At 39.6% G+C, this 14,398-nt stretch overlaps 1 protein-coding gene across 8 annotated transcripts in view; it reads right to left on the reverse strand.

Moving 5' to 3' along the window:
* Positions 1–13,896, reverse strand: part of NEK10 (NIMA related kinase 10) — a 211,689-nt gene extending 197,793 nt beyond the window's left edge. For all 8 annotated transcript variants that reach the window (XM_088021316.1, XM_088021307.1, XM_088021301.1 and 5 more), the window contains exons 1-4: positions 13,823–13,896; positions 13,481–13,541; positions 5,560–5,690; positions 3,791–3,889 (exon numbers count right to left, since the gene is read on the reverse strand). In XM_088021316.1, coding sequence (XP_087877442.1) covers positions 3,791–3,889; positions 5,560–5,690; positions 13,481–13,541; positions 13,823–13,896 — 365 coding nt within the window. The remainder of the gene's footprint in view (positions 1–3,790; positions 3,890–5,559; positions 5,691–13,480; positions 13,542–13,822) is intronic.
* Positions 13,897–14,398: the final 502 nt, after the last annotated feature.

The following is a 14,398-nucleotide window of genomic DNA, read 5'->3' on the forward strand; positions in this document are numbered from 1 at the left end:
GCTAAATTTCAAACTGAAATTTGAAAACCTTGTATATACTTATCTCTACGAAAGTTACAGGCAAGGGAAGAGAGGATATCCTGGCAATTGTGGGATAATCGTACCAGGAAGAGACCAGTTAAGGGAACTCACTTTAAATAACACCAAATTTCATATTAAATAGCAGGGGACAAGATTTAATGAAAACATGATCTTAAAATATAAAGTATGAAACTAAGACCTATTTTATCTTACATTGAACAAAATTTAAGTTGTAATTGCAACTCTGCCCTAATAACTAGAATAAAGCAGGAATGGATTCTGCTGACATTTTGGGGCACACTTTTTCTGACCAATCGTGTAACATGAACCAATATCCTCGAATTCATTTTTGACCTTTGCAGCAAAAAGAGGTTCATTTTTGCAAATATATTAGAGTCACCAATTTGTCCTAACGGCCTCTCCTAACCTTTGTTGGTCCAAATGTGCTTTTTTGAAGTCCCACTTTGTCATCCTCCTTGTTAATACCCTCTTCTTCAATTGTCAGTGGTCTCATTCTGCCAGTGCCTCATTTGTTAGATTCCAACAGTTGAGCACCATCACTGTTAGTCTATTCAGGAAATTCTATATCTTTAGCCAGTTTTGCAAGTTCATTTCACACAAGGAGATTATGTTATATTTGCACTGTGTTATAGGATCTGCACATTGTCTGGCAATCAGAAAGGAATGGACCAACAAAGAGGGAGCTCAGAGGAACAGATACACAGAGGAGATATCTGAGTAGAGGTCAATTTTATAAGCAGTTAATTAGAGGATAGGTCAATTTTGTGACAAGTTTTACTTCCCTATACAACCTCGTAACAACCTAGTCTTGGATACCAAGCACCCTGTGTACTTCCCCGGACAGGAAGATGAAATTGAAGGGGGGTAGATTTATTTTCTAAAGTAGACTCTCCTACAGACAAATGACGTTATGGCAGAAAGGAAAGTTGGAAGATCAAAATTTGCTTCCATACTCTGCCACACATCAAAATTCATGACCATGTGTAACCAGGAGTAACCTCAGCTTCAGACATGACACTTTCACTTGCCCTTTGAGATTGACCATGAGGTGTTTGCAGCTTACAGCGTTACCTTATCTGACCCTGGATTAACAAGTCCTGTCTCATTTCAGATGCCACCTGGCGATTTCATTTCTGAGAACAAGAAAGTAATCACAGGTCAGTCTTAGGAAAAGCACTCAGAAAGGAGGTATCCAGAAGTGTGGCTTAGGGGAAGATTGCACTTGGGGAGAATGAAATAGGTCAAGAACAAGAACGGCGTCACTCGGGCATAAACTGACTGAGGACTTGGAAGGGCTCACACTCTACATATGAGACAAAATTCCCAATCAGCCATATCCTCAGGGTAAACCTGAATGGCATAGCATCCTGAATATGCCCAGTCTTGTCGACAGCCTGAACTGGACCAAAGACCAAAGTCCACAGTCCTTCAACCTCCCCGAGTGTTTAGTTGTCATAATATAAATAGTTTATATCTACCATAGTTTCCCTCGTATTGGGATAGTGGGTAATTGTTTTGCTGACCAGAGAGAGTAGATGCTGAGTCCCTAGAAGAAAGGAATCATGCATCCTATTCATCTTTGTATTTTCACCCTCTCTTCCTTCCCCACTGTTTATTCCTTCTCTTCCCGGCACACTGTAGATATTCAAAAATTTATTTATTGAATTGAATCCAAGCTTTCTGGCCAACATTAAATCTGATGTTTGCAAAGAAAAGGATAGGAAGCTATACCCGAAAAGGCCGCAATGTAATTCTTCCATAAGTCTAAATTTAGAGGGAAAAGGAGAAAAGGTAATCCTGGCTATCTTAGCAAGGTCATATGGGGTGAGAAACAATGGAAGACCTTTACACTTAAGCCATCTTTGACCCAACCCTGCTTTCAGAATAGAACTGAACGTAACAATCTGTCAGCAGCCAAAGGATGACATAAAAGGATGCCTTTGATGTTCAACATTCCTAAATTCCTTCTCGTACTATGAAAGCAAAGAGATCTATAATCATCTCTTCCTAGTTTGAAGATTTCCAGGGACTACTCATGTTGCAAGCCAGTAATTCCACCCAATCTAAGATGCCTCATTCATCACTAAGAATTTGAAAAGGTCCTGACAAGAGATCTCTTAACTTCAGAATTGTTAAGATCTTCTCAACTGTTGGATGCCAACCCTTGCCCGACTAGTTTCCCTAACAATATCTGCATCTAGTGCCCTCAGACTAGGCATACAGTGATATCTCTCACATCTTTAACATAGGAAATATTCTGCCTTCCTCAAAGTACTGACCTGATAAATGGTCTACTGGGCATCCCTTGAAGAGTCCATGATAGTCATCCTCAACACAAATTAAAGAACGTCATTTCCTAATAACATTTCAGGCACAATTATTCTGCTACTAACCATTATTCTGCTCTGTTCAGGCTCAAGAAGAACACAGTCCAGGACAACTTCATGTCCTTTGTAGTAGTGTTCATTAATTTTTCAACAATTTTTGAGTATATTGTCAAGAACTGAGCAGGGACCAAATTCCATAACCATGATAAAAATTTTAGGCTTTTTGTATTATCTAAGCCAGTCTAATAATCTTCAGCCTAAATCAAGTACAAAGGTGTAACAGATGCAGTCCCAATCCTGGACTGCTTTAAACTAAACCAATGTATCTGGCAGCTATTGTCCAGTACTTAAATACACAATGCTAAATAACCCCCTTCAAAAGATCAAATCATAAGACCACCACTTAGGCATATTTAGTAGCTGATTCATCATGCAGGACCCACCAAGATACTGTTCTACTTAAAGTCAGCTATTGCACTGAACCGAGTCACATGGTCAAAGCATTAAATTATTAATATTTCTCCTATTTTCCAGAATAGGAGTAATTTTTTCCCTATCTCACTGGGGAAGAATTCAGATATCTCAGTCTCAAGTTCCAAAGCAATGGGGAAGATTCAAGGTTCTTTATAGGCAACTTTTCAGCTGACGCTTGGGGGAGAGAGCCTGGGCCTCCAGGGAAGAGTAGAAGGCAAGGTCCCACCATGACATAATGCTAGGAGCCACCTTCATATCTAGCAGCAGTATAACCAGCTCTCACTTCAAGCAGCCCAAATGGATAGAAAATTCAGTCCTGACTACAATCTAACACTAGTCAATGGCTCACTGAAAATCCCTGATGTTTGTGAGACAGAATCTAGAGGTCTTGCTGATCCTTCTCTACAGTCCCAACCCTGCACCTGTGTTAAGACAAGGAAGAGCAATGGAGAGAACATTTGACTTGGTCCTGAGAAGAAACATCGTCACTGGGCCATGACTGGAGGTTACACATTCATCTTTTCCCCAAGGTCAAGGCTGGGGTAGCCCATTTAATCAGTCCTGGTATCAACCACAAAAATGTACCAGGAGGATGTTGGCCATGGGGTTACCCAATGTCCGTTTCATAAGGATCCTGGCAATAAACTCCTCCTGAGTATCCAAATTCAAAGTAAGAATAATAAGAAAAACAGTATAACGTGGGTTATATCATTTTACCTTATCTGTCATAAAATCTGGCTAAATGCAGTACTTAACCAGAGTAATTTTAATGAGATCGCCTGCAATGCCTATTCATTTGCCTCCTTCTAAATGATATTTGCTCTATTTTATCTTTTAAGTATGATGTGTTCAATCTCATAAACTGTTTCAAACCATATGCTAGAAATAAGATGTATAAGATATGCCATTCTTGGGTAAATTGTTGGTCTTTTCTGGGAGAATCTTACCTGCAGATGAGTCTATTTTTCACCAAGGCTGTAAAGATCTCCTGAAATAGTTTATGCTGGGGATGTCTGCTGAAGTTTCTCTCATTCTTGTAGTTTATACTGATATGGAACAAACAGAAAAGCATTTTGTAATAGAAATTTTTTAGGCTGCCTCAAATTTCTCAATGCAGGCACAGACCATCTGTATTCATGCAGATACTGAGAGGATTCTCAGGACTTAACATATTGCTAAACGCACATATCAACTGTTAAAAAAGGAACTAGAAAGTCAATTATAAATACTAATAAAGATTATAATCAAGCATATATACTTCATTTCACCATTTAACTAAATTATTCCTCATAAACACTTCATAGATAAACTTGTTCAGAGGAAGGAAAAGGGGATACGAAGAGAAAGTATGATGAAGACATATTATCTAGACACTGTGCATGAGGCAGTAAACAATTCTTCCCTTCATTTTTCCACCCACAACCCCATTGGCTGCTATAGCTAGTAACACCAGTGCTTACCATATATATTTCCTTGTAGGTAATACGGATTTATCAAACACAGCCTAAACCCCTTCAACCGTGAAAGTTTCTGTGGTTGCTGATTGTTTGCTGTGTGTGTATGTGTCTGTGTGTGTTTAACAAAGTCTGGAGGTATCCCATCTTCAGCTTCTTTCTTCTGATATTATAGCCAATTAAAGAGGTTCTAAAAATACCACAAAACATTCCACTTTAAAACTGGGAAAGGATAAGAGATAATGCACAAAATGGTGACATCGCTATAAAATATATGATATACTATTTTTGTGCATATTAAAATAGACTGGGTTTAAGATCCAGGCCAAATAAGCTGGAATTACATGAACATATCACCTCAAAGGCAAGTTCTATGGCCTTATATCATCATTTGTACTGTTCTGCCTTTGCAGTCTTTCAGATGTCATTGGACAGTGTGCCCCTACCCTAGCCAGGTGAGGTCTGTAGTGCATTCTTAGTACGTGGATACTAGTAGACTGAATATGTAAGAATTTTTAAAGAATTTAGTGTTCCTCGCTAAACAGAAACTGTGTAATGTCATGTGATTTTGTGGACTATTAAATTCATTGTCATAAAATGACAGGGAGACAAAATCTAGGCCAAATAAATAAAGGATCATTCTAGAATATTGATCTTGATATTTCATGCCATTCATTATTTACATGGCATTTAGTGCCAAATGACGCCAGCACATTGTAAACCTGAGAGAACTAGCTCCTGGAAGGGGAGTAGCCCACAAAATGTGCAACTTCTAGGAGGTCTACATGGCGACAGGAGAGAGGAACATGGATTGACGGTTTCCATGTTAAAGGTGAGGTGCAATCCCCTCAACTGCAAACCTCAGTTGCTTTGACAACCAGAGTCCTTAGCCATCACATCTGTTCACAGCCACGGCTTCTTTTATGCCTCCTCACTGCTGGCAAGGTATGGACAGACCAAAAGCTGAAGACAAAGCCTGGAATCAGCCAGGCCAGGTCAACAACCTGGAACAACTTTCTCATGGAACAAGTGCCAAAGGTATCTCAGCAAGGTGTACTGAAACACCCAGGTCGGCTCCAGCTGCAGCCATTAAGCTGTTATTTACACACTACTTCTGGGAATAATTTAAGCATGGATGAAAATGATTAAGTTAAGAATCCCCATGGTAAATTTTGAAACAGCTTTAAATTTTAGCTCCTGTGACAAAGTTTTGGGCTAATTAGAAGAGGTTGCTGTAGGCAAGGGAGATACTGGACTCTTACCTAAAATTTTCAAGTTCAACAGCTTCTGTGGACTCATGCCCCTGACCTCGGGCTCTCTGTCCACCCACCTTGATGATGTGCTCAGTCTTCGTCATGCTATTTTGGGCACTATCGAAGTTAATGGCTGGAAGCTATAGAAATAGAAGCACAGAACCCATGAGGATAATAATAAAGAAAGTAACAAAATGGGGGGAAGGGGTAGCTGGAGGCCAAATAAAGGGAATGAGTTTTTTCCTAAACCAATAATTAACATGGTAGCCAAGCCAAATATAGTTTCCCAAGATTTAAACATCTTTGACTTAAACGTTTATTCTCTCTACCTTATGCTGCTTTATTTTTCTTCATAGCTTGTAACACCACCTGCCATATCTTACAGTTATTTATGTATTTTCAGTCTCCCTTGATTATAGTGAGAAGCACTTTGAACACAGTCAGGCCTGGGCATTAGGAGTTTTGGAAGCTGCTTGGGTGATTCAAATGTACCACCAGAATAGAGAGTTTCCAGATCCAGCTAGAACTCTCTGGTAGAGTGTGAAACCCCAAACTGAGACTAAGTCATCATTCATTCTTCAACATTTGCCAATCATACACACTGCTTGTCAGGTGTTAGGAACATAAAGGTAAAGAAGATTCTCTCCTTTTTAACCAGTCTGAATATCTTGATTAGTCAATCATATTTATAAAAGTCATGAATTCACCAAAAGAGAAGTAAAAATTTGCTTAAAAAAAAAGAAAAAGAAAAAATTTGCTTAAATGAACTATAACAACTCAAGTATGCCCCCCCATTTACAATATGAACTTGTAATTATTTACATAATAAATTGTAAGTTATCAGTATTAAAACAGTTTCACTTACCAATATGTACCTATAATTGGGATAACCCTGAGGACTGTTTTTTATACTATGGTAAAGCTGAGCATAGTGCAAACAAATACTTTCTTCTTTCCAAAGTACAAATGAAGGATATTCTATAGTTAGTGAAATTATTACAGATGAGGTAAGTAGAGCATAATATAAAAAAAATAAAGGATCCACTTTTCCATTCTATACCTTATAATTATCAAATAAAGCTACTATATGTTGTACTTATCTTATTCCACCAAAATATTTTACACTAATCCATATAAAGACATCTTTTCCCTATCCAAAAAGAGTATGTCTGACTTCCCATTAGGCAGCCAGGTTATAGAAAGATGCATTATAATAAGGACATTGTTTAATGGCTAGCAAAAAAAACCCAACAATCCTTCTTCATCGTATGCCAGCACAGTTGCATTCTCAAAACATTAATAATAAACCTTTCATCCTGTTAAACCACCTTTCTATCTCAGTACAGTGGGCCAATCAATCCACAAACACCACAAGACAATGGGCCACAGGCGCTGGAGAGAGTAAGGCTCATTGGCTAAGAGAACAAACTAGGCCAGATGCCCTGGGTTTAAAACTACCAATAGGTAGCTGCATGATCTTGGAAATGTTACTAAACTCCCTGTGTATTAGTTTCCACATCATCAAAATGGAAACAATAATAGTAGTTGTGTGCAGAGTTATTATGAAAACTAAATGAGTTAGTATTTATAAAGCACTTGCTATGTACCTGGCATAGTTTCCGAGCGCTTTATAAATACTCTTTTAATCTTCATGATTATTCCCACTGTACAGATGAATTTGCTAACAAAATAAAGTGTGTCCTTACAAATTAGATAACCCCTGGATGTGATAACCCACATGATATTGGCCATGAAGTCACAGCAATGAGCAAATGTTCCTGTTACACAGGAAACATCACTATGTAGCAAACAGGAAGTGGATTTTCTGGGTCCAAGGTGTTTCAAACCCCCTGCCATTACCACAACTCCCAGAATACTGATCACAAGAGGGAAGGTGGCCAGCACAGAGAAAAAGAGCCCAGGCCATTCAGGGAAAAGGGGTGGAAAGCTCCCATGGCTTGCAGCTATTCCCTTTGCCGTCAGATCAGGCAACCAGAATTGGGAATCAACTCATGGAGACTCAGTAGATAAGATGGACTTGGCAGCTATCGTTGCAAAGACCATGAACTTACTAGAAGGAAGCTTGAAGCAATCAGCCCTCTTCAGACAAAAACAATGTGAGTTCAGAGTCCAGTTCAAAACCCAGAGCCTTTTCCCTTGCCTCCCCAACTCCTCGGGCTCTCCGTATTCTTCATCATCTACTGCAGAAGGAGGTCCAGGGAAATTGGTGTGATACCACTCACCACCTGGTATCGTCACAGTCAGGGTGTCCAAGTGAGCCACCCCTTACAGATTTCTTCATGTTAAGCCATTAGTTCTTTTAAAGCATACTACATTTGACAGATTATTCTGGGCAACCCAACATCTGAAACTTTGGACATAATAAATATACGATAACACAAATTGACATAGATAATTTTAAAGTGTGTCCTTTCCCACAAGTGATGGACTTACAGGCACTTGGATTTGAAAACCTCTTCAAAAGGCACAGGACCCAACCATCATGCATCCTTATGACCACCATCATCATAGATGATACTTACATGGTGCTCACCACATGCCAGGCAGTGTTCTAGTGCTTTGCAAGTATTAAATATATTTAATCCTCATAACAACCCTATGAGATAAATACCATTTTGTAGATGAGAAAACTAAGGCACAGAGGGGCTAAGTGACTTGCCTAAGGGCCACATAGCTAGCAAGGGGCAAAGCTCATATTCAAATCCAGGCAACCTGCCTCCCTCTCCAACATTCTCAGTCCTCCACCATCTATGTATGTATCTCTAGTGATGAGAAACAGTATCCTGAGTCATCCCTCTTGCTTTTCAGAGTTCCACTTTCACCCAAGGTTTTCTTCATACTGAGATTCTGAAAATCTCTCCCTGTGTTCTGTTCCTGTCTCCCAGTCCAGCGTCATCTCTTTGCACAATATTTGAAAGGACTAAATAGTTTCTTTCAACGTGTAGAGGGGTTAGTTCTGGGGGAATCCCCAGACTCCATGCTGTGAGAACAAACAACCCTGTGGAGAGGCCTCTCACCCACAAATAGCACTTACTTGCCAGCCCCAGTTGGTGTTGGGAGGATCACAGTACCTCGCAGCAACCCCATCAGAGACCTGAACCAGAACCATCCAGGCAAACTGCTCTGAATTTGTGACTCACAAAATGGGTGAGAGACAGTAAATGATCATTGTTGCTTTAAACCACTAAGTTTTAGACTGATTTGCTATGCAGTATTTGATAATAAATCCACCATGGACTAAAATAAGAATCCACAAGTCCATATAATATAAATAAGTACATGAATAAGCCAAACAGGGCAGGCAAATATAAAACTGTGCCCCAAGTTCTGGCTGCATTGAATTGGTCACTTGACCCAGAAACCACCATAGCGTTTGACCACTCCACACCTGGGTGTGTGTTGTAGACTGTGACTCCTGATCATGTTTCAGGGCTCAGCTCAAACAGCATCCTGGTGAGCACCTGCCCCAGCCTTCCTGGAAGAGCGGTTCACTCCCTCCCTGGTGGCATTACTACACTGACCTCTCTTATAGCACTTACCACACCTGGTACATCTAGTTTACACATCAGCCTCTTCCCTTTGAATATGGCCACCTTGAGGGCAGCATCCTATCTGTCTATCTTTGTGTTCTTAGCACCTCTCACAAAGCCTGGCACACAGTACGTACTCAAAAGTGAAATTGTTGAATGAATGCTTACTTTTTCCCCCATCTCTTTGCTAAACTGGTTCATTGTTCACCACTTCTAGATGCGTCCATCTGTTCCACACTTTTGCTGCAGACACATTATTTGTCAGAAGTGTGATGAGGCACTGGGCATACAGGAAGCTGAACAGCCATGGCATCTGCCTTTAAGGAGTTCAGGGTCCCAGGGGGCAGGGGAGGGGTAAACCAGCATGAGAATAGGCTGCAAGAAGAGTGAACAAGGGTTCGTTGCGGTAGAAAATAAAGGAGAGATAGGGTGGGCCACAGGCCAGGATGCCAAGAGTATTTCAGAGCATTTCAGACAGACTTTTATGGGTGGGAAGACAGAGGACAGCTATGTGTGCTCTAGAAAATGAGAGGTACCTGAGCAGCTTGAATAGTATGGGTGGAAAGTGAAGAGATTACAGATTGAAGCGAAGGATTTTCCTAAAAATGTGATTGTGTCACTTCTGATTGGAAATGTCAACATTCCCTATTGCTTACAGGGTCAAATACAAAATGTGTAGATGGGCCTTTAGACACTGCACAAAGTCATCTAGCTCTAGGTATGATTACTTCCAATAGAAACGTCTAGTCACCATTTTACTTAAATGCTCGTGATTTTCCTTTCTTCAGATATCTGATTATTTTACTCACTTCACTGATAATGCCTTTCCACCAATGCCATGGATGGAAAACCAGACATTTTCCAAGAACCATCTCCTTCCTGTGATTTGAGCTAAAAGTGGACTCCTTATGCCTGTCAAAATCCATATGCCCAGTGTCTGTACCATTCCTTCAGGACTCACGTCTTGCCTTGTCATGTGCTATAACTGCCTTTCCTATACCTCCATCCCTCAGAACACAGGAACTCTGCCTTATGCCTTTTCCTTCCACAGTATTTATCAAAACCTGTTATTTCAAGGTAATTAATTGGTTTATAAGGAATTCATTTGTTCTTTCTTCTACCTTTTTTTACTTATTGCAAACCAATGTCTCAGCTTCCTGTGGCTTTGAATGTAGGGGGAAAAAAAATCTGAATTCCAGCTCTTGGCAGATTACTTCAAGATTTGTGGAAACCTCTGGTAAAATCTCCAACCAACTTTGTAATTTCACTTTGCTTCAACAACCTTGGGGCAATTCCTTTCCTTGAATTATTTGTCTTTACTGTCTTTACAGGGTTATTCTAACCCTGCCCCCTCAGTGTTCTGTCCCACTGTTGGGCTGTCCCACAGAACAGCAAGCTCTAATGTGGTTAAACAAGGCACACAGAGATAGAGCGGTCAAGACAAAGAACGAAAGTAGAACATTGGAACACAAGGAAACAATACAGAAGTGGCTTGGCTCATTAGAGATTCAGATAAAGGACATTCAGTTCTTTGCAATTCTCTGCCTAAATCACAAAGTAAATTTCCTCTGCAACCGATTAATTGGCCATTTTGGTCCATTTGCAAATAACAGGCCAGATCTTGTTAGATCAGAAATTCAGGTGAGTGAGCCTTACTCCCGAATTTCCCTTTTCAAATTGACTGCTAAAAGTCTCAGAGCCAAATATGTGACCCACTTGCATATTTCGATGGGCATCTCTGTGTGCCTCACTCTACTTTGTCCCCAGCCCTTTTTCTTCTTTCTTCTTTGGTCCTGGTTTTAATTTATGATAAACTGTCATACTTAGTGTATCTTTGTAAAAACCTCCTTACATTCTTACTGGAACAAGCAAGATATAAATAAATGCTTGACTTATTCTTTCCAGTATCTTTCTTCTCCATACTATTTTACTAAAAGGAGAATAGGGTACTCAGAATAACATTTAGTATTTCAAAATTAAAAATGAATTAAGTTTTGATAAACAGAATTAGGAATAAATTTTGTGAACCTCAGGACCTGCATATCATTGAGGACATTTTCATTTCTTAGAACCACCTACTTTCGGAATAATTCAAGCATTACAAATATGCATTTTTATACATGTGAAAGACTTTGCAAAAAGCTATGCCATGTAAACTTGTGAGACAACAAACTGCAAATTCTAAAATTGGTTAAAGAAAGAGGAACTATTAAATTCACTTTTGTTAACCCCACTAGGTGTTAACAAGAAAGTGGTGTTGAAAGGAGACACAACAGATCTAGTGAGCTTCAAAGTTGGAAAATTAGAGGCAAAAACCACCAATGGGATCGAGCCCCGCATCAGGCTCCCCGTTCAGCGTAGAATCTGCTTGGGATCTCCCTCTCCCTCTCCCTCTCCCCCACCCCTACTCATGCTTGCACTCTTCCTCTCTCAGATAAATAAATAAATACATCTTTAAAACAACAACAACAACCACAACAACATCACCATTGGTGTTTCCTTTACTCGGGCCATGAAATTATACATGCTCATGATGTAACCCAATTCTTAAACCGTAATTCAATTTGACAAAAACTGATCCAGAACTCACCATGTCGAGGATACCAGAGGCAAAGTCAAAGTGGCTGGCATTGGGAAATACATAATCTCATCTGGAAATAAGACATGTAGACAAGCATTTCCAAAACAAGGAAGAACATAGTGTTACAACTGTGAAAGAAAGTGCTTTGGGAAGAGAAAGATTGCTTCCAGAATGCAAAATGAAGGAAAGCTTTTTTTGCGGAAGCAGTGTCACTCGATTTGGGTCTTAGAAATAGATGAGATTTTATAGGAAAGAAATTTGTGAGAAGGGCAAATTCAGGAGAAGGGAATAGTAAAAGCAAAAAGGAGAAGTCTTTGACATCATGGTTACATCTTAGGATTACACTGAGAAAGAATGGGAACCACAACCAAAACCATATGCTGAGCTACCTTGCTTACTTTCTAAGAAAGAATGGATGTGATTTGGGGTAATTGTCCATGAAGGCCTGTGAGCAGCAAGCCAGGCAGATGCTTTTAGCAGGGTAGAGACAGACAAAGAGCAAGAGTGACTGCTGACACAGTTGGATGGGAAGAAATTGCTCCTGAGGGCCATAGCATGAATAACAGAGAAGAAGGATTGGTAGGTGAAAAGATGTTTTACGACCATGTTTACTCTGAATCAAGGATTATCCAACTATTTTTTTTGAACTGGAATTTAATTTCCCAAGTCATTTAAAAGGTATCTCAGTGGCTAGAGGCATATATTGCAAAGAGGCAGTGTTTGGGTTCAGATCTGTATTCCAACCAGCAGTTGGCTGTATGATATTGAGAAAGTCACTTAATTCCCTGTGCCTCATTTTCCCAATCTATAAAAGTGAGAGATGTGGTTACTAAACAGGGTGATGCACCAGACATATAGTAAATGTTCCCTAAATATGAACTATGTTATTTGGCCTTTATGTGCCACCAAATAATTAGAATGTCATCCTTGACTATAAATAAATAGATTAAAATGTTGTAGTTCTTGGTTAGTTTGATGAAAACTAATCCAAAACTAATCCAAAATCCATCAGGATTCCCACCATTTGAGCTCTTAAACAAATTTACTTAAACAAGTACAGCTTGGTAGACTTTGGTGCCAGATCACTGAGGTTCAAGAAGCATTGCTACCATTTACCAGTTAACGGTGCCGAGTGTCTATTGTTAACATTAGCATTAGCATTGCTGTGCTGTTCCCCAAATCTTCACAGATGGCCTCGAATCTCAGGACTCTCCCAAGTCTTACAGAAGTAAAACCAAAAAGAAAGTTTAAAGATAAACTCAAGCAGAGGTACCATTCTTTTTCCATGTAATAAAAATATAAAAATGCTATCATAAAAATAGCCAAATTCACTCCTTTCCCCGCTTTTCGGTGAGATAAAATTTGCAGCAAGCGTCAAGAGCAGTCCTGTAGGAACTAGGCAGCATGAGGAGGGGTGGAGGGGAAAAAAAAGGAAACTCAGTAATCAGTGTTTGGGAAAAAATCAAATTCCCTAAAGCTCCAAAGAGTCAAACACTGGGCATTCAATAGAATAGTACACTGTTTCTAGACTGAAGGGCTTTGGTAATTAGGACACATGGCAATAAGCAGAAAATAAAGTAGGGCCCAGTGATGAGAGGAGAATGAAAAGGCTGTAGACGCTGAGTCTTGGCAGAACCTGAACCACGTATGAGAGAAACAGTAAGATGAAGAAAGACAAAACATATCTAAGAACTAAGAAAAGCAGATATATTATTGTTCATAAAAATGTTAAATCAATCCCTTTGGAAACATGTGTGTTCTCTTTCATTAATGCATGCACAATTTTTTAAAACATTACCTGTTGTTTGCTTGACTGGACGTTCAAAAGGCAACGAAGTCTTTTAAGATCTGAATAGTCCCTAGGAGAAAGAAGAACACAATGTCAATCAACTGAAGACTCCAGGCAAACTAGTCATCCCCACTGATGGCATTGTCCCTCCAAGACTATTTTATAGAAGGAAACCTATACACACTAAGTAGCATTTCCTTTAGAACTCTAGAAATGATCAAACATTTCAGGAAACACCATAACCCAGAGTAGCCATTGTCAAGGGTCTACTCTATTTCTCAAAAAGCCATTAAATCTGGTTGCTGGCCACTGTCTGAGTTACTAACTAGCAAAAACTCGGGAAGGGGTTACCTGGTGGTGATTCCTTGTTGTTTTTTATCAGTTGGTTTTTCTGTGGTCTTCACCTTTTTGTCTTGATCAGGCATTGTAAAACATCAATGCCCCAGAATTAACATTGCATGCCTTTCAAAATAAACCAGAGGGGAAAACTTTAGTTGGGTTGTGTGCACCAAAATCTTCTCAGGCAAAAGTCACTTTATAATACTTATTTAAATATACAAAAGCTAACATTCATTTATAATACAACAATAAAAAATGTTAATATGAGTAGCTTTTTGGGGCGTCTGGGTGGCTTAGTTGGTTGAACATCTGACTAGGTTTCAGCTCAGGTAATGATCTCGGGGCCTTGGGATCTGGCCCCATGTCGGGCTCTGTGATGAGTGGGGAGTCTGCTTGAGATTCTCTCTCTCCTTTTCCTTCTACCCCTTCCCCCCTTTCTAAAATAAATAAGTAAATCTTTAAAAAAATACATGAGCAGCATGTATCATTTATCATTCAAAGGCCTTCAGATACATTTAGGGCACACTTTATAGGTATAGTAGCCCATGAGCCTCTGTTTTCTGAGTCACCCTTGATTTCAAATATTCT

The sequence above is a fragment of the Eumetopias jubatus genome, unplaced genomic scaffold (genome assembly GCF_037043125.1).
Source record: "Eumetopias jubatus isolate StellerSeaLion01/CBP00866 unplaced genomic scaffold, mEumJub1_p1.0 scaffold_1, whole genome shotgun sequence".
Lineage (NCBI taxonomy): Eukaryota > Metazoa > Chordata > Mammalia > Carnivora > Otariidae > Eumetopias > Eumetopias jubatus.